The sequence below is a fragment of the Salminus brasiliensis genome, chromosome 1, assembly GCF_030463535.1.
Source record: "Salminus brasiliensis chromosome 1, fSalBra1.hap2, whole genome shotgun sequence".
NCBI lineage: Eukaryota > Metazoa > Chordata > Actinopteri > Characiformes > Bryconidae > Salminus > Salminus brasiliensis.
Genome location: NC_132878.1, coordinates 82,310,937 through 82,335,404, shown reverse-complemented (window position 1 = coordinate 82,335,404; position 24,468 = coordinate 82,310,937). Strand labels below are relative to the sequence as shown.

Genomic DNA, 24,468 nt, shown 5'->3' with positions numbered 1-24,468 from the left:
ATCTAGCTGCATGTCATTTGCTCCCAATATGGTGACTAGGGTTGCAAAGGGGTGGAACATTTCTGATAAGTTTCCAGTAAATTACTAGTCTTTCCATGGTAACTTTAGCTCGGGAACTTATATAAATATAAAAAATTTAATATAAATAAAATTAACCTAACCTCTTGCTAGCCTTGGTAAACTAGTCTCAAATGAAATTGCTTATTTAAGCTTTTCTGATTTCACAGATAGTGAGCAACTGTGAGATTACACTATTACTTGATTAAAACTATTACTTGATTTAATAGTTGCTTAAATGTTTCAGTGCTATTACTGTGAATAAAAATATTACCTGACTTTAGGCAGTCCTTTGGTCCAAATGTGTGCTTTCAGTAGTGGTGAGTGTCAGGTTTCTAGAAATCATCTGTACATGTGATGAAGGTCTCAGTAGCCCTTCAGTGTGTAATGTGCCTGGTATTGAGAAGTCCCAGTTTCCACAATTCTTCACTCAGCAAAGCTGCAAAGATCTAAAATATGTTTCATCCAGGGAAAAAAAGCATGCAGCAACTTTAGTTTAGACTGGAGTTTTAATTTAAAGCATTTCTATCGGTCAATTCATCCATCATACTGACAGACCTTTAATCCTCTTGTTGAATATTGCCATATACGTAAGTCATTGAAAATGTCCTGCAAAAGTCCTGGCAGTCATTTTGACAGTCATCATAGTTTCCTTTATAATGTAATTATCCTCTTTATTTAAATGCACAAGCTCTATGTTTCACACAGATATTAGCTGCTTTCACAGTATCCGTAATAAAGATAATCTCAGTTCCAGCTTCTGTCACAATCGTTCAGCCCAGCTACGGCTTGACATTTGAATGAAAGCTGCTTTAAATGTGAAGGACAGGAAGAGAGGGGGTGGGTGGTTGAGGGGAGATAAAATTGGAAGCCAGTTTGGAGTGACATTTCAAACAGAAATAGATCTTGCGAAAAAGACAAATAAGCTTGAAGGAAATTCTCTATCATGTGCACATCCTGCACAAGTACTGACTGACCAAGACCCCATTCAGGCTCTTCACCAGATTGCCACTTTTCACTGGGACACAGTTGGTGCCATGTTCGTTAGATCCAGTTGAGTACTAAAAATGCTTATCTAAAATCTTAATCTAAAAAAGAAAGAAAATCTATCCATCAAGAAAGTCCATCTTCATCATCATCATACTAATATGCCACTGATCATTACTGAGAAGTTTTTATCTCGATATTTAACTTACGATATTTACAATAACAATATTTTATTTATTAAAAGAGAATCACTTATTATTATTGCTATTCGCTTTTGAGCTATCAGAAAATTGGGATCCAAATAAAATAATAAAGCGATTAAAAAACAAAAACAAACAAAAAAAACTACCACTAGATAAAACACACTGTAAAAGGGGGGGGGGCATCTTGGCTGGCTAACCAGTAGCATGCTAGCAAATACTATCGACTGCTAGCTACATCGACTGGCTAACTAGTAGCATGCTAGCTATATCGGCTGGCTAAGGAGCAGCATGTTAGCTATATCGGCTGGCTACCGTATTGCGTCGTAAATGGTCCTTCTGTAAGATGACGCCAGAAGGGATTGGATGTGTCCGGGGGGGATAGGATGTTTCAGGACACCGTATCTACTTTCACATAAAGCTAACTTCAATTTTGTGGTTTTCACCAAGCACACAACTTAGAATAGCAGAGAATGTACAACTGCATGTGTGTCTGCAGCCAGAAATCGCACCAAACCAAATAAACACCACAGGAATAGATGCCATGCAGGCTTTTTTGACACAAGCTCAGAGAACAGCCAACAGGCTAACAGATCCCTTCACTAGAAAGACAGACTAGATGAAATAGTATAGGATAAATACAATAAGCAAAAGATGTGTTATATGTACATCTTGAATGCCTTAAACACCAAAAACAGCATAACTGATTAAACAGTGTTCTCGCTCCATTAGCTTGCTGCTAACGGAAGTAGCATTATGCTAGCAGACTTCTTAGAAAGCCTAAATTTCTACATTAAATTTAGCTCAACAAACCTTTTTTGATTATCTGACAAACAAACATAGAATATTCTATGCTTTATAAATGCTGTAGTCGAGTGAACTTGACCTTGAGATTGGGGACACTAACGTTATCAGGGAACAGGGGCAAAAGAATGTGTAAAATGTAAATAATGGGCAACATGGTAAAACACACTTGGTGTAATAGTATTCATTGGCTGTGGGTTCGATTCCCGGGCTCGGCAAGCTGCCACTGTTGGGCCCTTGAGCAAGGCCCTTTACCCTCTCTGCTCAAAACAGCCGATTCCCATCGTGCACCCCTAATATTAGCCAAACAATACAATAATTAAATTAAAGCCTCAGCAACCTTACTCACCCCTACCCAGGGTTGTGGGCTCGCTACCCGGGCTCGGCAAGCTGCCACTGTTGGGCCATTGAGCAAGGCCCTTCACCCTCTCTGCTCCCTGGTCGCTAGAGTTGGCTACCCACCGCTCTGTGTGTGTGTGTGTGCTCACTGCCCCAGTTCCCTAATGTGTGTGTGTTCACTACCACAGATAGGTAAAATGCGGAGAACACATTTCTCTGTACACAGTACAGTGACAACCACATGCACCTTTACCTTAGCTCAGAGACCCTGTGTGATGTTGCGTTTAAATGGGAAACACATGGTGTAACAGAAAAATGTGGCATAATCTCCAAGTTATGAAAGTTCTGCTGTTGCTTTCTCCAGGGTGCCCCTTCTCCAGCAACTGTGTTTTGGCTACTCATACCTGACGGCGACTTCCCTTGACCGTGATTACTGACCAGCAGTGATGGGGCGGAAGCTAGACCTGTCTGGACTGACTGATGATGAGGCAGAGCATGTGCTCAGAGTGGTACAGCGAGACATGAAGCTCCGCAAGAAAGAGGAGGATCGACTCAGGTAAGAGTTGATGTGAGTAGGCAACGTGTGTGTGTGTGTGTGTGTGAGAGACATTTTGTCCTGCTCTGCTATGGTCTTCTGAAGATTCCATCTCTCCTTTGTCCTGTTTGTGGTGGACACGAAACCTCCTTTGTTCAAGACCAATGGGGAAGAAAATGCTTTATGGCAAAATGCTTTCTTTTCCTTTCTAACATGTTGGCTATATTATTCAAGTGCCAAGGCTTTCAGCAACTCTTAACAATTCCAGTCTGCTCCACTGAGAATAACTAATCACCAGGCTGTCAGGATGATGTACGAGGGTTGGGTTCTGCTGTTGTGTTTCTCTAGTGTCTACTGTATCGGTGCATCATGTACATTGTTCTTACTGAAGGGAAAAAATACAAAGTTGACACAACTTGCAAGCACATTGTGGCCCTCCCCCATGGGACTAGATCCCACTTTTAAAGTGGGACGAGTCACTGCAGTTCTTTCTGTGGTATGAAGTCGCATTGAATCTGACTGTGTTAGTATGAAAATCAGGAGCTGGAAATGAGCACAGTGGCGGCCATTTGACTAGCACTGAGTCTAACTGTATAATAGTATAGCAGTTTAACGACTAAAATAGTCGAAGAACCTGGATACACCAAGCTGCCTGTCAGCTACCACAAGCTGTCAGACCATCCGTGAGCATTGATGGATGACCATTGCCATTGTGTAGCGTGTCCCACACCATTAGTTCTAGTGTGTCCATGTCAGTGCTGTTTTGGCCCAGCGAGCGTGTAAAATTGACATCATTGGTTGGCCATGTTCATTTTTTTCATTTCGCTGCCAGTGTTGGCAGTTGAACAGTGTTCATTTTATATAAATATTTAATTTAGTTACATCTATAGTCTTTTAATGAAAATGTCGACATAACACCATCTGATTTTACTCATGTCATACTGATGCATTATTTCTATTATATTTTACACTAAAATCAGTGTTTTACTCTTTGGAAAATGTTCTGAGAATCAGGTCCAAGCATTATTCGAGGTTGCTCATTTATACATGTAGTGTACAACCGGAGGTTTTCTTGCTGCAGGAAATGTTCTGTGTGGTTTCGGTAAGAGGCAGCACCTGTGTAGCGCATGCAGGAGGGACAGCATGACCCACTATCAGTTCTCCAGAAAATGACATGCTCTGTTCACACATGGGCTCAGTACCAGTCCCTGACATCAACTAGGAGAAAGTTTTCCCCACTCCTCCATGCAGAGTTCTTTCAGCTGTGTGCCGTTTTAGCTTTAGTTTTTAGAAAGATGGTCTCAAATTTTCCTCCAGCATTCTCTGATACAATAAAGAATTTGGTCCCACCATCATCATTTTGGATAAGATTCACCAAAACTAAAACAACTAAAACAGATGATGATATTGAAACTCAATACACATCAATACTAAACATGGACATACAGAAGCTCTGATAACATGCAAATATATTAACATACTAAAATATGAACTCAGTCATTTTGTAAGCATGAAGCCTTATTTAAATTTTTGGTGTACAAAGATGTTGAAAAGTAATTGGATGAGTCAAGGGTGAGGGAATGAGTGATAAACATATCTAAGCACATCACTAGTTTATGTTTGGTGTGGTGCTTGTTTTACTGACCAAAGTTGGAGAGGAGAAATTCCTGCAGAGTGGGAATTGTAGCACTGCTAAGTTGAGTAGGGGAGAGGAGAGCTAAGTTAAAAACTGAGTATCTGAGTTTTATTTGGATTGTGTGTGGAACTAGACAGTTTTTGTCCTTGTCGCCCTGAGCTTGGTCATTCGCTGCCTGAACGTGGATTTCTGTGAAGCTGCTTTGATAGATAGATAGATCGATAGCAGTTCTATTTCCCACCAAATGGAGCACTGGGTGCCTTTTTTTTCAAAATCAACTATATATATTGGGGATAAACATTGTTTATTTTTTCGGAAAATTAAATAAATCTTTTCTTACAAATATATTTTATTTCAACAGGACATGATTTGATACCTATTTAAAGTTCCTAAAATTCTAATAACTGAAAACACTGGTTGATATTATTGTATATTTTACATTATTTTAGTTAACATTCAAACAGCAGGTAAAAGTGGCCCACATCTGATTTTTTTGTCATGTGTGACACAGATGTATTATCTATGTGGCAGTGTGAACAGCAAAAAACACACTGAATGTGACCGTTTCAATTCCCAATTGGGCCACTTTCATATGTGGTGTTGAAATCAGATACACTATATTATTTTATGTCAGTCCAAGGGAAACAGTTGCTTTGAGGGAGGTTTTCAGTGGCACAATGGCGAGGTAACACACTTCATAAATATTTGTGGTGATGTCTCTGTTCAATCAGAATTAGAAGCCACACATAGCAACTACTCTGTGTTTAAAGAAATATCCGCAGTCTGCAGTGTCAAAGGAAAATAAAATCTTCAAAAATGGAGAAAAGAAAGCAAGAATGCAAACCAAAGAGATAAGCCTAGCAGTCAGCTACTGGAACTAGTTGATGGCTCCTGTGAAGCTGGTGAAGATAAAACCAAAATTCTATGTGAAGCATTGGTCTTTTCAACACTATCAGGTTAGAAGCGTGAACTGTTCAGACGAATGTCAGGTATAGGTCACATTAAAAAGATGGTATGAACAGCCTAAAAAAGGGTTATTAAAATTCATTGTAGTTCCTAAATTTGCTTTGTTTATTTTTCTGTTTATCATTACGGGGGACTTTACCTAGAGGGCCTCAGTAATGTGCTCTATGTGGCATCACACTTGTCTCACTGCTGGCTTGTTTGGTCAGGAGCTTTACTCTGTGTTTGATGACTCAATGCTTCTGTCAGACCCCCCTACCTTACCCACCCACTGTCAGCCTCTCCGCTCGCAGCATGGGACCTCTGCTCAGAGCAGCCGAGCTGGAGCGCGAGTGCATAATCTGACATTCAAAAGTTCCATTTTTACAGAAGTGCAAAACTGTAAAGTAGTCAAACAGTCAAAAAGAGACCTGTAGATTCACTGTGTAGTTATTTGATGGTTGAGTATTAAATTGCTATTCATAAGCTGTGGGAAGGAAGGAAACAGGTTATGAGGAAAGAATACACGTGCAGATATGATTTAGCTACAGTCCATAACAGGAGTGAAAAAATGCACTGATGCAGTGGAGGGTGCAAATGATGTTAATGTCTGCATTGTTGTTAATATGTTATAATCAGTAAGAGCTGTCACAATCGGTTGTTTTATTAATCAAGTAAGCTACTAATTATTTTGATGATCAATCAGGTTAATTGTTTTTGGCAGTTAAACTAGGTTGAACAACAGCATGCTGTGCAGAGCTTTTCAAAGAGTGCAAAAAAGAAACATGAAAAAATACTTTATACAAACAAATGCTGTGGCCAAAAATGCAAAGAAGTGAGCCTTAACATAAGGAAGGGGGTGTATCGATACACAGACGTAACGTTTCGGAATTTGAGTCAAATGGTCTAACCAGCTCCCCAGGATCTGCTAAATTAGAGAAACGTAAGACTATCGATCCTTCCATCTCTAGTGTTTATCATACCAAGATCAACCTGTATGCACTTTCTAATACATACTGTTCTTTTATAAAACAATAAAATAATGACCTTATGTTCTATATTCAACTTTAATCTTCAGTATGAACTCACTGAGACAGTCCAGTCACATTTACACATGTTTTATATAAACATATTAACAGTTATAGGACTGAGTTCCCATTTCCAACATTCTCTCTTCCTTTTAAAGATAATCTTAATACTGTAAACTGTTGGGAAAGTCCAGCTAAAATGTCTGTATTGTGACATCTGTACTGTGACAGTTTGGTACGGAGACATTTTACACACCTACTATTAGGCTCTGTTTCTTTTTAAAAGAGGATGCAGAAGAAGAATTGAACCTGTGTTATCAGGGTATGTACAGATATCAACTCAATTCAGTTCAGTGCTACATCATATGTCCGAATGTTTGTGGACACCCTTTCTAATGAATGCATTCAGCTATTCATTGCTGACACAGATGCACACGCACAGCTTGTCTAGTCTCTGTAGAAAAGTACTGCCAATAGAATAGGACTCTTTGAAACAGAAACCCATGAACCTATTGGCACCATGCCTAATGCCAGCATTGAACTGTGAAGCAGTGGAATTGTGTTGTCTGGAATAACAGTACTTCACTTCAATACTTTTGCCTATATAGTGTATTTAAATCATTTTAAAAGCCTGTACAACTTGATTGTGCTATCTGGAAACGAGTAGATTGTACTCAGATTGTATGAGAAGATCTGGAGTGAGCAGGTTGTACTGGGAGGAGTTTTTGCACATTCTGTTCCATATTATTTTGCTCTGTTAGTCCTTTTCATGTCTTTTGAATCTCACTTTCATTCTTTTTGTGTAAGAAATCACTGGTCCTGTATCTGGAAACGAAGCTCTATGCTTAACCATACTCTTAATGAGTGAATAACCTAATCCTCCATGCTTGAAGAGCCAATCAGACACCACTGAAAGCAGGTGAAGGAAACGCTTCCCCCCCATCTTTGTGCTCATACTGAACAGCTGGCTTCTTTGAACAGCATAAGGAGTCAGACACACACATGCACACACTGAGCTGAGTAGACCGCTATGCTTCAGAACTGACAGAGAGCCTCATTAAGGAAATGGAAGTTGTGTAGCTGTCTGTTTGAATGAACTGATTGTCACTGCCAATCTGTTCACACAGGACATGCGGCTCGTACACAGCAGCTGAAGGTTTTGGAAATAAAGCCGGAGATCGTCACTTAAATAAAATTCTCCACTGCTGACATTTAGAGTCACTCTTTGACTCATCGATTTCCTTCCCTCTTCTCACTCCTCTCTTCATTTACTTCAGTTCAACACCACTGCATCAAGCACATCTTTGGCAAAGTATGTAGTTGTAGTTGTTATTATTAGTGATTCAACTATTTATTTATTTGTTTATGTATTTATTCTTATTTAACTTTGTAACATTTCAAGGCTTATTATACACTAAGGTTGGTATGTAGTAACTATAGGGACTTCTGTACAAACTGGTGGGGCTATTTTTTTTGTAATTCCACTTTTGGCCTGCCGGCTTTTTAATGGGTGTACTCCTTTTCACTTAAGTGGTGGCTACATATTTTACAGAGAGAGATGTCTTATTCACTCTTGCTCTCTCACTCTCTGCCTATCATTTACCAAAAATAAGTGTATGTCTTGCCTGCTTACTTTCTAATCTATCTCTCTTTCAATGCAGCTTCATCGGTTTATTCTTACTTTCTTACATCAGCTGCTGTGCAAGTGATCACAGGGTTGGTGTTAGTTCATTAAATAAGAAGGGTTATGGCTCTACCAGTGGATTACAGACATGTTCATGTTCTGATACTGCTAATACTGCAACTGTCCTGCAAAATAGTTACAGTGCTCTAGTTTGCCTTAAAGCACTAGTTCAGGAAAATATCACATTTTGTTTCACATTATGTGCTGGAGTAGCTAAGCTAATGCATCTGAAATCTGCATGACAACTTCAATAACAGTTTAACTGTTTAAAAGAATGAATAGATGGTGGTGTGGTAAAGGGTGATGAAGATGAAGCCATCAGAAACTGCCTGTACAGACCTTTAAATTAAGGCCAAATTTGGGGAGCAAACACTAAAAGTTGTTGTTAAAGTTTACTTACTTTCACTTAGGGGCCATAAAATACCACCTCCATTTTAAGCCACTACATCCCTGAAATGAATGTTGAGATCACCCTTTGGTATGTGGTTCTAGGACTGAGAGATATAACTGAGCTATAAGGAGGAGAAGCATTTAAGAATGCGTCAGTGTGAGCTTCCTAGCTGAGTCCAGACAAACTTTACCTTACCTCTCTTGTATGGCTTTGCTGTGAGGCTGATTAGACATATTGCACCCATTGTTTATGATGAGGGATGGTAATTCTTCATCATGTAACACTATAGATGTACCTTTGAAGTCGCTTATTTTGCTCTTGCTTTGCATCTCAGTATTTCTCCCTCGTTCCATGTGTCTCGTTCTAGTTTTGCTTGTTTGTGTTCTCTTTGGCCCTCGCTGTGTGGGAGGAGATTCAGTACAAAGTGAATTCCCCAATGACTGTGCAACGTCCTTCCAGCGCTCAGGTAAACACTGGTCTCAGCTTTGTGTCTCCACTGTGTTTGCAGATGCATACAGTACATGCCAGTGTCATTATAAATACCCATGTGTTTTGGTAAGGCACACAGATGCCAGTCGTAAAACGCTGCATCCTGAACACGAGCACGTCTTTAGGACTCGTGTGTAAATACGAACAGATGGTGGGTGTGCGAATGAGTATGAGTTCGTGCCTGTTTGGAGCTCAATTGGGATTCTCCGCTGTGCCTGAGTGACATTTGTTGGTTCTTTTTATAAAATCAATAAGTGACCACTGTGGAGGAATAAATCTCTCCCAACTTAATTTACAATTCTCAGATGGTGCGTTAAACATTTAGTCTCGGTTTCCCCCAGATTGCTGGGATGGGAAAGGAGAAAAAAGACCCTCCTAATTGATATTACCTTCTGTCCCATAAATATTCCTCTGATCCGTCAGAAAATGTAAATAAGTTCAAATTAGCATCGAGTAAGGTTTAAGATTCTGGAATTATTTATGAAACCAGAATTTTAAATCAAGGTCCTTTGAAATGACTCAGCAGATTAGTGCTGGTGGAAAGTACCCTTAAAATCTCAATTAGGAACCATTGTAGCTTTAGGTACTTATAAAAGACCTTTTACATCCCTAAAACAACAGCATGCAACAATATGTTACCCTTGATCTCAAAGGGCGTTTAGATCATCAGATGATGATGTCATTCATTTCCAGGCCAGTTCATTTGCCTGAGTGCCAAGGCTGTTTTCTGAGTACAGAAGCCTTCCAGAGAACTGATACTGTCTCATGCCGGCCTATGCAGATAAAAGTGGGAATGATTCTTCATTTGGCGGTTACAGTGCGATGACATGCCATAAAACCAGTAACCACAGTTTGAGTGTCTGTAATGTACCAGAGGAGCTTAACAATGATATCTTTTGGCAGCTGCCATTCATTTATTGTTAAAAACTGTCAAGAGATGAACATATCTGCTATTGGTCAAGAAACCTTTTGAACTTGGTGAACTTGATGGTCATGGTTTGATTCACACCATGGTATGGTACCCAAGTTCCTAAACCTTTTCATATCAAGATTCACCAGTGTCCACTTGCTTTAAAATACACATAGAGCATATCCTACATACCATAATGTCTGTACTATCATGGTTTGGTACAAATTTATAGACCATTCTGCACTGCATCACATTACATGACAAACCGGTTTGCGGTTAAACACTAAGAGCAAATTCAATGCTCCGGGCATGTGTGCTCACTGTCCACTGTATGTGTTTCACTGGTGTGTATGTGTGTTCACAGCACGGATGGGATAAAAGCGGAAGCCAAATTCCATCTGTGTAACAAAAAAAATAAAATTGCATTTGTGTTTGGCTATAAAAATACCTTAAAATCTAAACTGCAATTTTTATTACATTTGATCAAGTATGAAAGCTGTTTTCAAGCCCCAGAACTGATCTCTGGTTCTGGTTTAACATGAATGCTTTATCTTATTGCATCAAGCTTACTGTAACCATGTTTCTCAGCTCTTGTCTGTGTGCAGTGTTTACTCTCTGACACATTGCACACACCATACACTCATTGGGTTGTTGTTGCTATGAGTACTGGTCCACTCGTCCTGATCTAACGCATCCATGAGCTGATTCTCAGTTTGTGTTCTTGTCCTTTACTTGTGTTCTTGTGGACTCAAAAGTCCGCATCTAGCCTAATATAGTCCTAATGCCCCGCTTGTGTGATCAAGGATACATTTAGAGGCAAGTAGTGTTAAATTGGATCAGCCAATAGATCCCAGAATGCATCTTGCGCAACACTTCTGTAACCTGCAGAATACCCATACAGTGTCCACCCTTCCTTGGGAGTTTGTATTTGCAAGTTGAACTTGCTATGTCTGTACTTTGTATATTTTGTACTGTGAAATGGGAATGGTCCACTGTGACTGACTACTTCATTTTGCTGCATTAGAAGGCCACTGTTGCCAGTTCAGAGTGCTTTTTTATCAGTAGAACTGGCAAGTTATGACATTAGAGTGTGATATTAGACCTAATTGTGTGATTATCATTACAAATAAGGTAGAATTGGTATTTCTGTGTTTGTGTCTGACACATGCTGTCTGAATGCAGTCAGCTACTTCCATGGACTGTAGAGACAGTTCCTCCAACAAAAAAGGGATAAACTTTTTTTTTATTACTCTTAGAAGATAAAATGAATATGTAGGTGTCCCAAAAAATGTCCAAATAGTGTAGCTCTTCACTGCCCTTGCACTACTCCTCTTTGGCTGCATCTTGGCCATCTCTGTTTTCTGTTTTGGACAAAACAATAAGCAGGTGTCCCAAATACTTTTGTCTATATATATTTGTGTCTGGGGCTGGCGCTCATCTGTCCCCACTGTTAACAAAGCTAATCTGAACACAAAGCATGCACTTAACTATATGTTCAGTTAATTATTGCTGGAAAAGAGCCCTATATGTCATATCTGCTCACTGTACACTGAACCAGACAAAGTGCAGAAGCCTCACGTTTAATGATCTGCCTTTATACCGTTATGAATGTACGCATCTTTGATTGCACTCAATTAGGAATCATAACGGTGCATTAGCCACTGCCCTGCTCTTCTCTCATGTGGGTGATGAATGTAATACGTGTTTTTTTTCTATCCTCACTTTTATTAAGATTATTATAGAAGAATATTCTTCTCCTTTTAGCTATATTCTCATGCTGAAGAATGCAGTGGGGAGCCTGTCTCAAGGGGGAATCCAGCAGGAGAAACATTAAAAACAGAAGAGCAGGCAGGAGGTCAGCTCATTCTAACAATTACCCACAAATGGCTGTGGTCGAGGGGAAAATCATGGCAGGATATGCTTACTTTCGACTGAGAAGGACTGTGATTATTTCTAAGAGTCCTCACACACTTGAGTGTTCAAACTCTCATTGTAATGGGATCTGGCAAGCCTGAAATCCTTGAGATATGAAATCAGGTAGCGTATGGATGTTATTACGAAACACGTCAACCATGCATGAAAGGAACAAATGGCAGATAGCGAGGTTGTTCACCAATATCCTAAACTGCTGTTCTTTTCGTATGCTGGCCCTGGGGCTTACATCGCAATACAATATAGTACGCAATGGCTCATATCACACTGTAGTACAAGATGTCTTACATCACAATGCACTAGAATTAGATATTACATCACAATGCACAATACAAGATATCCTGCATCACAATACACTATAATTATATATCACAATACATTGTAGTACAAGATATCCTACATCACAATGCACTAGAATTAGATATCACATCACAATACACTGTAGTACAAGATATCCTACATCACAATGCACAAGAATTAGATATCACATCACAATACACTGTAGTACAAGATATCCTACATCACAATGCACTAGAATTAGATATCACATCACAATACACTGTTGTACAGTGTATTCTACATCACAATATACTAGTATTAGATATTACATCACAATACACTGTAGTACAAGATATTTTACATCACAGTTCACTGTAGTGCAAGATGTTATACATCACTGTACACTAGTATTAGATATTACATCACAATGCACAGTAGTACAAGATCTCCTACATCACAATACCCCGTAATACAAGATGTCTTAACACAATGCGCTAGTACTAGATATTACATCACAATACACTGTTGTACAAGGTATCTTTTCACAATACACCATAGTACCATGTCTTACATCACAATAAACTGTAGTACAAGAGGTCTCATATAGCAATACAAGTGCAGTACAAGATGTCATATTACAATGTACTAAAAGTACAGTACAAAATAGTACAAAAGTAGTACAAAATATCCTATATCACAGTACTCAATTCAATTCCATTCAATGTTTATTTATATAGCGCCTTTCACAACAAATATTTGCTTGACAGAGATCCAGGTCCACGTCTCTTATGAGCAAGCACCACAATGGAGTTGGTAGCAACAGTGGCAAGGAAAAACTCCCGCATACTAAGAGAAAGGAATCTTGGGAGAAACCAAGAATCAGTCCAAGGAACCCATCTGTCTTTGGTCGACCCGCACAGTACAAACACACAAACAAAAAACTAAGAACTAGACAGTACACTGTAGTACAAAATATCCTATGTCACAGTTCACTGTAGTACAATGTCTTGCATCACAATACCCTGTATTACAAGATAACCTACATCAAAGTGTATGTGTCACAATACTTTTGCCCATGCAGTGCTTTTTGCCTTTAGAGGGTTCATGTATGTAAGTGACATGGTGAGAAATTAGATCATATCTCAGCATTAACAATGTTGCTCTTTCTGAATGCAGTACATGTATAACCATATACAGTGCTGTGACGCAGTTATATCACATGAAATGTGTTTATTTGTTGAGGCCGATCATTTACTGAGATTTTAATCCTGTGTTCTGTATCTGAATGGGTCCCCTTATGCCTTTGAATTTAAAGGATGGTTGTATAGTATTCCTGCTAGCATGTAAGCCATTTTTAAAATCATTTCTCAAATGAATAACAGTAGCAGTAGCATGGAGACTATCACCACCAACACCAACATCTGCTAATCTTTCTTTCGCTGGATGCTAAGTGCTTGCTGTCCCAGTTCAAATGCATTCATATGGCATCTTTAATTGTTGTGATGTTATTGGATTAAGAAGGTAATTGCTGCAGGGTGGGAAGCTTCTCATTAGTTCGGTTTTCTGTTAGCCACCAGCTTCTTTTTCTCTTCCTGTCCTGATTACAGAGACTTACAAATCCTCTGCTTTCGTCATAAGATTGAAAATCTCCAGAAAAGGAAATGGAACAGTGCAGAAATAAAGAAAAATCTATATATTGATCCCTGTTAGCTGAAGGCTGACTGGCTAAGCTGTGGCACAGATATGCTCGCCCAGTTCTCCTACTCTGGATGCTCTGTGTTGAAATATGTGAAATGCTCACAGGTGACATATCTTTCTCTAATTGGAACTTCCCTTCAGTTTTCTGGTGAACATATGTATGCAGTTGTTTAAGTGGGTTGTCATTTCAGGGATTTAGCAAGAAGCATATTTTATGATCAGTTATCTGAATTATCAGTCTGCCAGTCTTTCACCCTTTTTTCCTCTCTCTCTCTCTCTCTCTCTCTCTCTCTCTCTCTCTCTCTCTCTCTCTCTCTCTCTCTGTCTGTCTGTCTGTCTGTCTGTCTGTCTGTCTGTCTGTCTGCCTTTGTCTGTCTACCTATCTGTCTGTCCGTTATACACCTGTCTACTTTATGCACCCCCCCATTCTCTTTTCTCACTCTCTATTCTCTGCAGCGTCTGAAGCGTCAGTCAGATTTCCCATTTCTTTTCCGCCCCAATCACTCCGTTCTCCCCTCTCTGCTCTGATGGGTGTGTGTATGTGGATGAGTGTGTGCGTGGGTGTGTGTGTGTATGTGTCTGTCCACATCTTTTCTTGGTTTTAGCAGCTGTCTGCTTTTTGTTGTACAATCATACCTACCCCAAACCACTACTACAACAACTGACAAGTGCCTTATTATAATAAACACTAAAGAGTGTCACCTGCATGGCAACCATCCACTCCCTGGACAATGCAGATGATTGAATACATGAGTATACGCAAAAGAATCCCTTATGTAAAGAATACTTTTGCTTGGGTGAGCTGATCCTGTTGGTGATTTCTAAATTCTCACATTGTTAATGAACAACCTGGTGAAGTTTAAACGTGTTAAAGTTAAGATTAGGAATTGGGAAAGGGTTTAGATTAGATTAGATTAGATTTCAGTTAAGGGAATATCTAAAGTGAATTTCATATAAGCACAATGCAGAATTCTCAGTGAGGAATCAAATAAAAAGTCATTGATTAAAGAGTTGAATGTCTGGACTCTAACATGTTCATCAAATATAAAAAATACACTCACTGTCCAGTTTATCAGAAACATTTTCCATACTCTACCTACCTTACATAGCATACTTATTCTATATCTGTTACCTATCATAATCAACCACCTTCTACCCCAATCATTATGGGTCAGTGTCCCACTACAGGATTAGTATTGACCTGCCATTTGTAACACAAAGTAATATTATGTGGTATTATGTGTGGTAAACCTGCAATATTGGGTAAAGTGAATGTCGAGTCTATAAAAAAACCCCACTGGTTTGACGAAAATGAGATGCAGTGGCAGCTGGTGTGATCAGTGATCTAAAGCCCTCTCTCAAGGTCTTTATTACTGCCTTTAACTTTAACTGTGCTTGGTTTAGTACTTAACACCACCTGGTTACCCTGCTGAATATTTATACCTGTCAATTTAAATCACACACACACACATACACTTCATGTACATACTTATTCTATTGAATCAAACCATTTAAATCTCTGAGGGATGCTTCAGAATCATTTTAAAAGGTTCTTTAGAAATATACTATAGGTCTTCCATCAATAAAAAGTGGGTGGCATAGGTTTTTTTTATAAGGTTGCAGGGCCATGTTGCCACTTGAGCATGGGTGGCAAAAATAGACATATTTCACAAAGCTCTATGTGAGTGTCTGAGAAATGTATCAGTCATTCCTCAGGCTTCCGCAAACCTGCCTTCACCATTCTTGAAAACCACCCCTGGGGCCCCTAAGCACTCACCGACCAATCGTAGTGACTTGCACTTCCTACCATAAAATGTTCCTGACTACATGTCCACAAGTTGTCATGACTACAAATTATGTATTCCTGTTAAATGAACATGTATGCATGTCTGCCCCCACATAGCTCTTGCACTGAGGGTCAGAACCTGGATATCTGCTTGAAACAGTGTAGGCCTACACTCCTCTCCTTCTTGTAGCATCAGTTGAAAATAAAGCACACAAGTAAGATGCTGTGGCCTACATATAGTACCTCTTTTTGTCCAACTCATCCCTCACTGTGCTGCACTGTGTCTCTCTCTCTCTACGATAGCATCTCTCTCTCGTTCTATCTCTCTCTCTCTCTCCATCAGGCCTGCCTGTGTCCCTCAGAGTAGCCAGCACTCTGGACAAGATCTGTATATAGGTTTAACATAAGAAAAACACAGCCAGTGTTTAGTCGATTCCTGGTGCTTCCTGCCATGGATACATTAAGTTAAGACAACAAAGGATATAAATTACGATGACTTGTGCTGACAGTAATCATCGAAGACGAGTTAAACAGCACTTCTTTCTTCTTCAAATATTGTAGTATTTCTCTGTGATAACTGCTGGTGTGTGACACCAGTTTGATTACTGTAAAAAGCAACCAGTTTCAGTCAGCAAAGCTACATTACAATGATGCTTTTGATGTACAGTCTTTGCTCTTCTCTCGAAAGTCATTATTCTAAGATGCTAGGTCATTATTTTGAGGTTCTATCTCTTCATTGTGAGACATTAAGTCATTATTTTAAGATACTATCTTGTTAGATACTGTGAGATACTGTCATTATTGTGAGATACTAAGCCATTATTTAAAAAATCACTATTTTGGAGATACTGTCTCGTTATGTTGAGATGCTATCTCATATTTTGAAATACTTAGGCATTATTTTGAGATACTATCACATTTATTTGAGACGATACGTCATTATGTTGAGATACTGTCTCATATTTTGAAATACCTTAATCTTAATACCAAAATCTTATTATTTTGACATGGTAAGTCATTATATGTATGTCTTTCCCATGCCTTTTGTAAATGTTTAGTTTGACAAACTGAGCAGTGTTTGTGTGGGTGTACTGTTGCATAGGCCTAAAGCAAATGCTTTAGCGTGTATTTGGTGTGCCTGTGAACGTCTGTTGTGCATGCTGAAGGAGACGTATGTTTGATTGTGTGTGCATGTGTCTACAGCATATGAGTGTGTGCAGGCGTGTGCATGGGTGTATGTGTACGCATGCGCATGAGCAGAGTAATTTGCTGCATCATGTCACACACCCGGCAGATTTCACAGAGTGATTGTGTCAAATGGCTTGGAAATGAAACGCGTGTCCCTCGAGACTGACCTCAAGTGATACTCTTTCCTTTCCTCCCTCTCTGTTCTCAGCTTGAATCCTATTAATACAGACCTGTCTTTGCCCCTCGGCAAACGCATAAAAAGAAAACAACAGGCTATAAGCAGGTTGTGCAAGCAGTCTCTGAAACAGATTATTCTTACTGCAGCCAAACAGCCCTGATGTGCTGGGACTGGTGACAATTAATGAAGAAATGAAGCCAGTAAATGCAAAAGGCCTGGTAAATTCAAAAGGTCTGTGTTTTTGTGGGTGTGTATTTTGCACACACAAACACACACTAGTCTTTCAGAGCTATACAGTATGTCAAATGTTTGTGGACATTCCTTCTAATGAGTGCATTTAGCTACCTTCACTCATTACTGACACAGCTTGTCTAGTCCTTTAGAGAAGTATTGCAAATAAAATAGGACTCTCTGGAGCAGATGCATTTGAAAGTTATGGGTAGAAATACATTGAAATGAAGCTACACTGCTGCCGAGTTGTTCAAGGTCCGGTGCAAAAAATACAGTATAACATCAATGTTTACATCACATTGTACCGACTGCATTTTATGGATATCTAGATATGTGTCCTGATGAACTGTCATTGTCCTCTGAATGTTTGGCAAGGACCACTATTGTAGACATCTGCCATGGATTTCTGAGCCATGTATGTTCCAAACTGTTTTCCTGTCACGTGGATGTGCTTTAGCATATTTATAGCAGCACTATGTAGCATTTACCTTTAAATAACAGCTTCAAAAGTATTGTGATGCTTCACTGACAATACAGCAGACAGGGAAACGACACTCAGGAGAACGCTGTGTAACCCAAGTCATATTTGTGGTGAAATCGTATAAACTTATGATACCGCATCAGTACACATGCTTCTATACCTCTCAGCATGTCCAGAAATACGTGTCCTTTAGGGGTATCTCAGAGCGCAAATGACACTTCCTGACTGTAGGGGAGCCCTGGAGCAAGAAATACAAATTCTCTGTCTGCTTTAAGTTGTTGTCAGTGTTGCACTCTGGGAAAACCAGCGGAGAAAATAGTAAATTTGGCTTATTAATGTGCTATAATAATGCAATAATTGTTTGTAAATGCATATATTATGTAATTAATATAACACATATACATATTGATATGTATATGTATTAAATTAGACCTCTTAATTTCTGTTTGAGTGTGTTTTCCTAACAAAAGCAACTTCATTGCTTTTGAACCACTGACATCGGGATGCTTGTCAAGAATGTACAAAGGCTATGTTCACATTACCAGGCTGAAATGACTGAAATCTGATTTGTTGCCTTAATGTGACACAGATGTAATTTTTTCTGTGCAGTGTGGACATGTCAAATCTGACATTTTTTAAAATTAGATTTGAGTGACTTTCATACATGGTCTTAGATCAGATAAATGTGTCATAAACTACATAAATGCAATAGGTCAATGGAAGTTAACCAAAGCTCAATACACAAAGACAACAGGGCAGACATGGGCTAGGCAGAGACAGGAACCAGGAAAATGAGGCAAAGTCAAAAAACAGAGAATAAAAACTATCAAGCAGACAAACCAAAGGGCCAAAATCAAGAATGAGGAATTGAGTATACAGTTTGAGATCACTACACAAAATCATCTAAACACGGAAAAACAATCATTAGCAACAGAATGTTGCCAATACTCAAAGTGGGACTGAAACTGAACAAAGTCATAGGAAACTTTAGGTTAGATGAATCTCTGTGATTGGTTGAGTTGGATGGCGTGATGGTGATGTCATGAGTTGGGGGATTCTGGGAATTGGAGTTCAGATGGTTGACTGATATGGAGGGAGTTGTGATCGTGCCCATGTGTGCCATTCCATGGCCAGGTTTGTTCACATTACAGACAGACACCGGTTTGCTTACATTTATAAATGTGAACCAAGATGTGAGCCAAATCCAGAATTTAGAAAGATAAGAAATTGTTGATCTCTTACAAAAACTGCAACAAATTGGTGTAGGCATCATGACACTTTGACACAATGTAAAATACAAATGCCAGATTCAGATTTATCTAAATGTGTCAATAGACTTTATTAAAATGACTTGTTATGTAAAAACTATGTAAAAGCTAGATATTGCACTTCTACATATCCCACTTCTTTTGACTACATTTGTGACGATAGGAAAATTGTGCAGAATTTTTTGACCCAAGTATCACTCATCTGTGCATTTACAGACAGTTACACGACAGACCACTCTGAAATAATAGCCTTCTCCTTGTTAGCCATGCTCAGCTAGACGATGAGAGGTAAGCAGAGATTTAGCCCACATGCTCTGATGTGAAGTGTGGGGTTATTGAGAGAGCCAGAGTGAAAGGATGTATGCCCCCGTAGACAACAGGAGTTCAACACGAGTGGTTTTCAACCGAGAGGTTGCAGACTGAGAGGGCTGTTGTGAGCCTTCCACTCTGTTCAAACACAAAATGAACTGACAAGCCAAGGAGAAGCAATCTGACTAGAGAAGACTATCTTGGAGATTTCAACAGTAACAGGCTCAGCACAGCACAGGCTGTTCACAATCAGAATCAGAATCTCTGCATTCACTAGTAACCGTCAAGTACAACAATCAGCTGCTGTATGTTGGAAAACTGCTCGAGTGCATCACAATGACATGAAACTATATAACAGTATACACTATATAAGGACACTTGACAAAAGAACACAAATAATGAACACACAGTAATGCATAAGCACTGTTATGTCTTTGTGGGCATAACTAATTTGTTTGTGACTTTTATTTGGTCTCTGCCTGTTTGTTCGTTTGTATTAGTAACTTATTTTGACAGCATCTGTTTGTTTGTATTTGTATGGATTACGAATTATCTGTGGTCAGTTACACCACTATAAGAAATTGGGCAAAATTGTGAGATGCTGATAAAGTGTGGCAGTGTAAACGTACAGTAGCAAAGTCGGTTTCTGGCTACAAGCTTTTAAATGCATGTGTAAACCTTTTTTTAATCTACAAACAACCTATTAACATTTTTTTATTTTCATGAATCGTTGAAAATTTAGTTCTGTTTTGTCCATAACTCTTTTTGTCCAAAAAATAGTGAGGACTTCCCCTTTATTATGTAGTGGTGGATAGAAACCTTCTGAATAATGACGCCCCTGTTTGGAAAACTCTCTGATTAGCTCTGTTCTCCTCTTCCCGTATCGCTGCATTCACCAGCAACTGTCAAGCACAAGAATCAGCTGTGGTATGTTGGAAACTGCTCAAGTGCATCACACTAACTTAAACTAAGTGCAGACATGTTTGACATTATTAGGCCACAATGTATTTAAGGATACAGGACAAATAAACACATCACAGTACTGTTATGACTTTGTGGGCATAACTAATTAGTGGTGTAATGGACCACAAAATGTTGGATCATGGTATGTGAGTCACAAATTAGATAAAAAAAACAAAAAAAGAGACGTTAGACAGTAATTTTAGTTTTCAGCTGTTTGATTGTTTTTATTAATGCCTTTTTTGTCACTGTTCATTGTATTGGTGACTTTTATTTTGACAGTTCATTCCTTTGTTATAGTGACTAATTTTGACACGGTCTGTTTGTTTGTATTAGTAACTTATTTTAACACGGTCTGTATAATAGTGGGTTATTTTGACAATGTGTTTGTTTGTATTAGTGACTTTTATCTTGACAGTGTCGGTATGTGATATAGCTGTTGAGTGAAGCGATTGCCTCTCTCTCTCACTGTCCATGTTTTTCCTTTTTATTCCATTCCACAATAAAAGTTATTAGTAAAGTCTGTTGTTCTGAGGTTGACTTACTTGTAGATGTCTCCTTTTTAACACTCAGCTAGTGTCCATAAGAGACTCCATCACCTCACACTAATATAACTCTACTCTCCACTCACACACCAGAAAGATGTTTCTGTAGATGTGTGGCCTGTTTATTACTGTAAAAAGTGGCAGCGGCAGTAAAACTGTTTCACACTTATGATTCTTTGGCTGTTGAATCTGTGGTTCACATGCATCCGCAAATGTGGGGGGGATTGCTATAGATCAGAAATTATCTGTGGTCTGTTACACCACTAAAACAAATTATGAGCGAACTTGTGAGATGCTGATAGTGTGGCTGTGCAAACATGCAGTAGAAAAGTCTGTTTCTTGTAACAAGACTATTTTTTAAAGCACGTGTAAACCTTAAATCTCTTTATCCACAAATAACCTATTATTTTCAAATACATTAATTAATTAATTTCTGTTTAGTCTATAACTCCATATTAATTGACAATGAAATAGTGAGGACTTTCCCTCTATTACGATGATTATGATGGCTGGCCACATTCTGAATGATAATTTCATAATTTCTAATGCACTTGTCTCTCTGATTGACTCTGTTCTCATTTACCTGCTCCTCACTAAGCCTCGCCTCCACACGCTTATCAACCCCCTTTACATATACATTTTTAAATGAGCGATTTTACTTTATTTTATCATAATGAGTGCATTCATACTTGCCATACAGTTCCCAGTAAAGAAGACATGATGTTCTTAGTATGAAGGGCCGACAAGCCCCTTTTACACGTTTCATATGTTTTCCTGGTAAATCCAAGCTGGCAGTTAACCTGAACAAGACCTAGTGCAATTCCTGGGTAATTACCAGAAGGGCTCATGAGTGAATAGAAGCTGAATCATGTACTAAAAAAAACCTAAAATCTTAAAACTTAAAAATCTAAGGGCTCGCTTTGCTTTGCTGGTAATTTTGCTTTGAGTTTGCATGGAGACGTCCACCACTTCTCTGTAGGTGAATGTATGAAATAAGTTTCTGTGGCATTTTCAGAACAAAACATTATTAAATCATAGCTTTTAAACTAAATTGTGACAGAAATGTCCCACTTCTCTGGCTGTAATGTAGATGCCACTATATTTCCAGGTAATCTGTCCGCTTCAATTCACTCATGAGCCCTTCTGGTAATTACCCAGTAATTGCACTAGGTCTTGTTCAGGTTAACTGCCAGGTTGGCTTTACCAGGAAAACGTATGAAATGTGTAAAAGGGTGTTGTTTTAGATCCCACAGCCATCAAACCTCCACCCATCCACCATCCTTATCAGTTATCCTTGACCATGTAGATCATTGAACTTGTATCATTGAAATTGTATAACTACAGTTTAGTAGATTGCAGTCTTGGATGTAAATACTTTGATCTGGTTGGTCTGAATAATTATTACTGCTTTTTCATTCTTTTGTTCTCATTTTTACTTTTTGATATCATCTGAAGCCAGCAGTTGTTTTTTGCCTTTATATTATTCTTTACCAGTAGAAATGGGTTATTTGGAACAAAAATTCTTTCAAACCATTCACATTCCTTCTCCTGTAAAGAGATTTATTTTGCGTTTAAAACATTTCTTGACTCTATATTTTTAATGTGACCTATATTCAACATTGGTCTGAACAGTTCATGCTCCTAAACAGTATCTTTATAATGTGACCTCTGTCCAACATTCATCTGAACAGTTCCTAAGCATGCTAGTCATTTCTTTTTTTAGATGTTTTCCCCAAGTATTTATCAAATCTGTTACCTCATTGTCCCACCCCTGAAATCCTCCCTTGCTGCTGTCATCCATTTATGACAAATGTCAAGCTGGATTGACGTAAACGTCACATGGTTTTTGATCTGGCTGTTCAGCCTGCATCTCACTGCCGCGTATAGTATATGTAGGATATTTATCTGTCCTTAAAATGTGCCATAAAATACAACTGAGCTACAAACAGTACATAAATAAATAAGATGCACTGGACTGTTTTAAAAATGTGTATATGCTTTGTTCCAATACAGTATTAATATAATTCCTCCTTTACTAGACTGCTGATGTATGCAAATCATTTATCTATGTGTTTTAGTACTTTTTGCAACAAAACACACTGTGACAAAGAAAATGATATAGGATTATGTTTTTTATAGAAGTAGGGATCAGTATGACTCACTAGATATTAATGCACTACTGAAGGCAGTAGAGGCAGGTTGCATATTTGCTGTTGAACAAGGTCATTTTGTCTCCTTGAAGCAGAAGAGTGTGAATGTGTTTATTTCCGTCAATAAAATATGCGATGTTGTGCTGCACCTGCTGCTGTAAAATTGAGATTTGGCTAATGCGGCGCGCTGAAGCATTCCCACTAGGCTGCCTATAGCCAGCAGTGGATCATCGCTGAGTGCGATGACTCAGAGCTTTGATGTGGGCTGGGCTGAATCTGCTGCTTTGGATTTCAAGCTCTTTCCCAGACCTGCAGAAACGAGATAAAATAGTTCCTTCAGGATCATCCACATTTACCCACATGTGCAGGTGCACACACTCATACGCTCTCACAGAATTCAAAACCTCTGCCCTCTCATCCCTATTGTTGCTACTTAGTAAGTTTCTTTGGAAAGTTTCTCCTCCTTGGAACATGGACATTGAGTGAACTTTGCCGGTCGAGAGCAGTGACGGAAGATGGAGGAGGCGTTTTATCCTGCGGTTAACTCCTAAAGTTTCACCGTAGTCTTGCTATTGTCCTCAACCCAGCAGCAAAGATGTTGGACTCTAACTTCGATCAGATGTTGAATTTTAGTTGAAGATGAAAATCAGGTTAACGTCAGAACCCAACAGCATACAGACATTGAACTTTGGTTGAAATCAAAGTTACATATCTGTCAGAAACCAAGACTGGGTTGGCATTAAGCTTTAGCGTTACATATGTGTTTAATTTTGTAGATTTAATGCCATCACTTAAAAATCAATTCCTAAAAATTCAACTTATCAATGTTGAGACAGTCAGAATTTAGAGTTTCTCCTTCGGTGGACGTTAACATCATAAAACTGAGACTAACAGAAGTCAGATTCATGATGTGTGCGAATCCCCTCATAAATTGAACAAATCCAAGTAAGAAAACACTGGTCTATGTCAGAGGTTTTTGTGAAAAAATTCTTGATGTAGAACTTGTTGAATTAGACATGATTTTTTGGTATTTAAACTTTTGAACTGACCATTTTACAGTGTAAGATGAGCATGAGGTTATTGTGAAGTTTGAAAAATATTTAAGAACATTGTGTATTATAGTGCATAATTTTTTTAAAAGCTTTATTTCTGAATTTTACCCCAACCCATACATATTCTCCCCCATCACATGCAATGCCTCTGATACTGGGAGACTGAAGACGGACACATGCCTCCTCCGACATAGCCAGCCACCACCTCTTTTTTCCAAACTGCGCTGATGTAATGTCACCAGGCAACCAATGCGCTCGGAGGAAAGCGCAGTGTACCCAGCTCTTGAATTCAGGATTAAAATTAGCTTCTGGTCATAGTGATGATGCCTTATTCCGATGGACCACTCAACCACTTTTTAATTAAACATACCAGATGTTCTTTGAACAATAAGACATTAAGCAAAGTATT

General features: G+C 38.8%; 1 protein-coding gene across 2 annotated transcripts in view; it reads left to right on the top strand.

Moving 5' to 3' along the window:
* Window positions 1–24,468, top strand: part of myripb (myosin VIIA and Rab interacting protein b) — a 176,867-nt gene that overhangs the window by 15,772 nt on the left and 136,627 nt on the right. For both annotated transcript variants that reach the window (XM_072691090.1, XM_072691084.1), the window contains exon 2: window positions 2,752–2,943. In XM_072691090.1, the coding sequence (XP_072547191.1) occupies window positions 2,834–2,943 (110 nt within the window). In that variant the 5' untranslated portion in view covers window positions 2,752–2,833. The remainder of the gene's footprint in view (window positions 1–2,751; window positions 2,944–24,468) is intronic.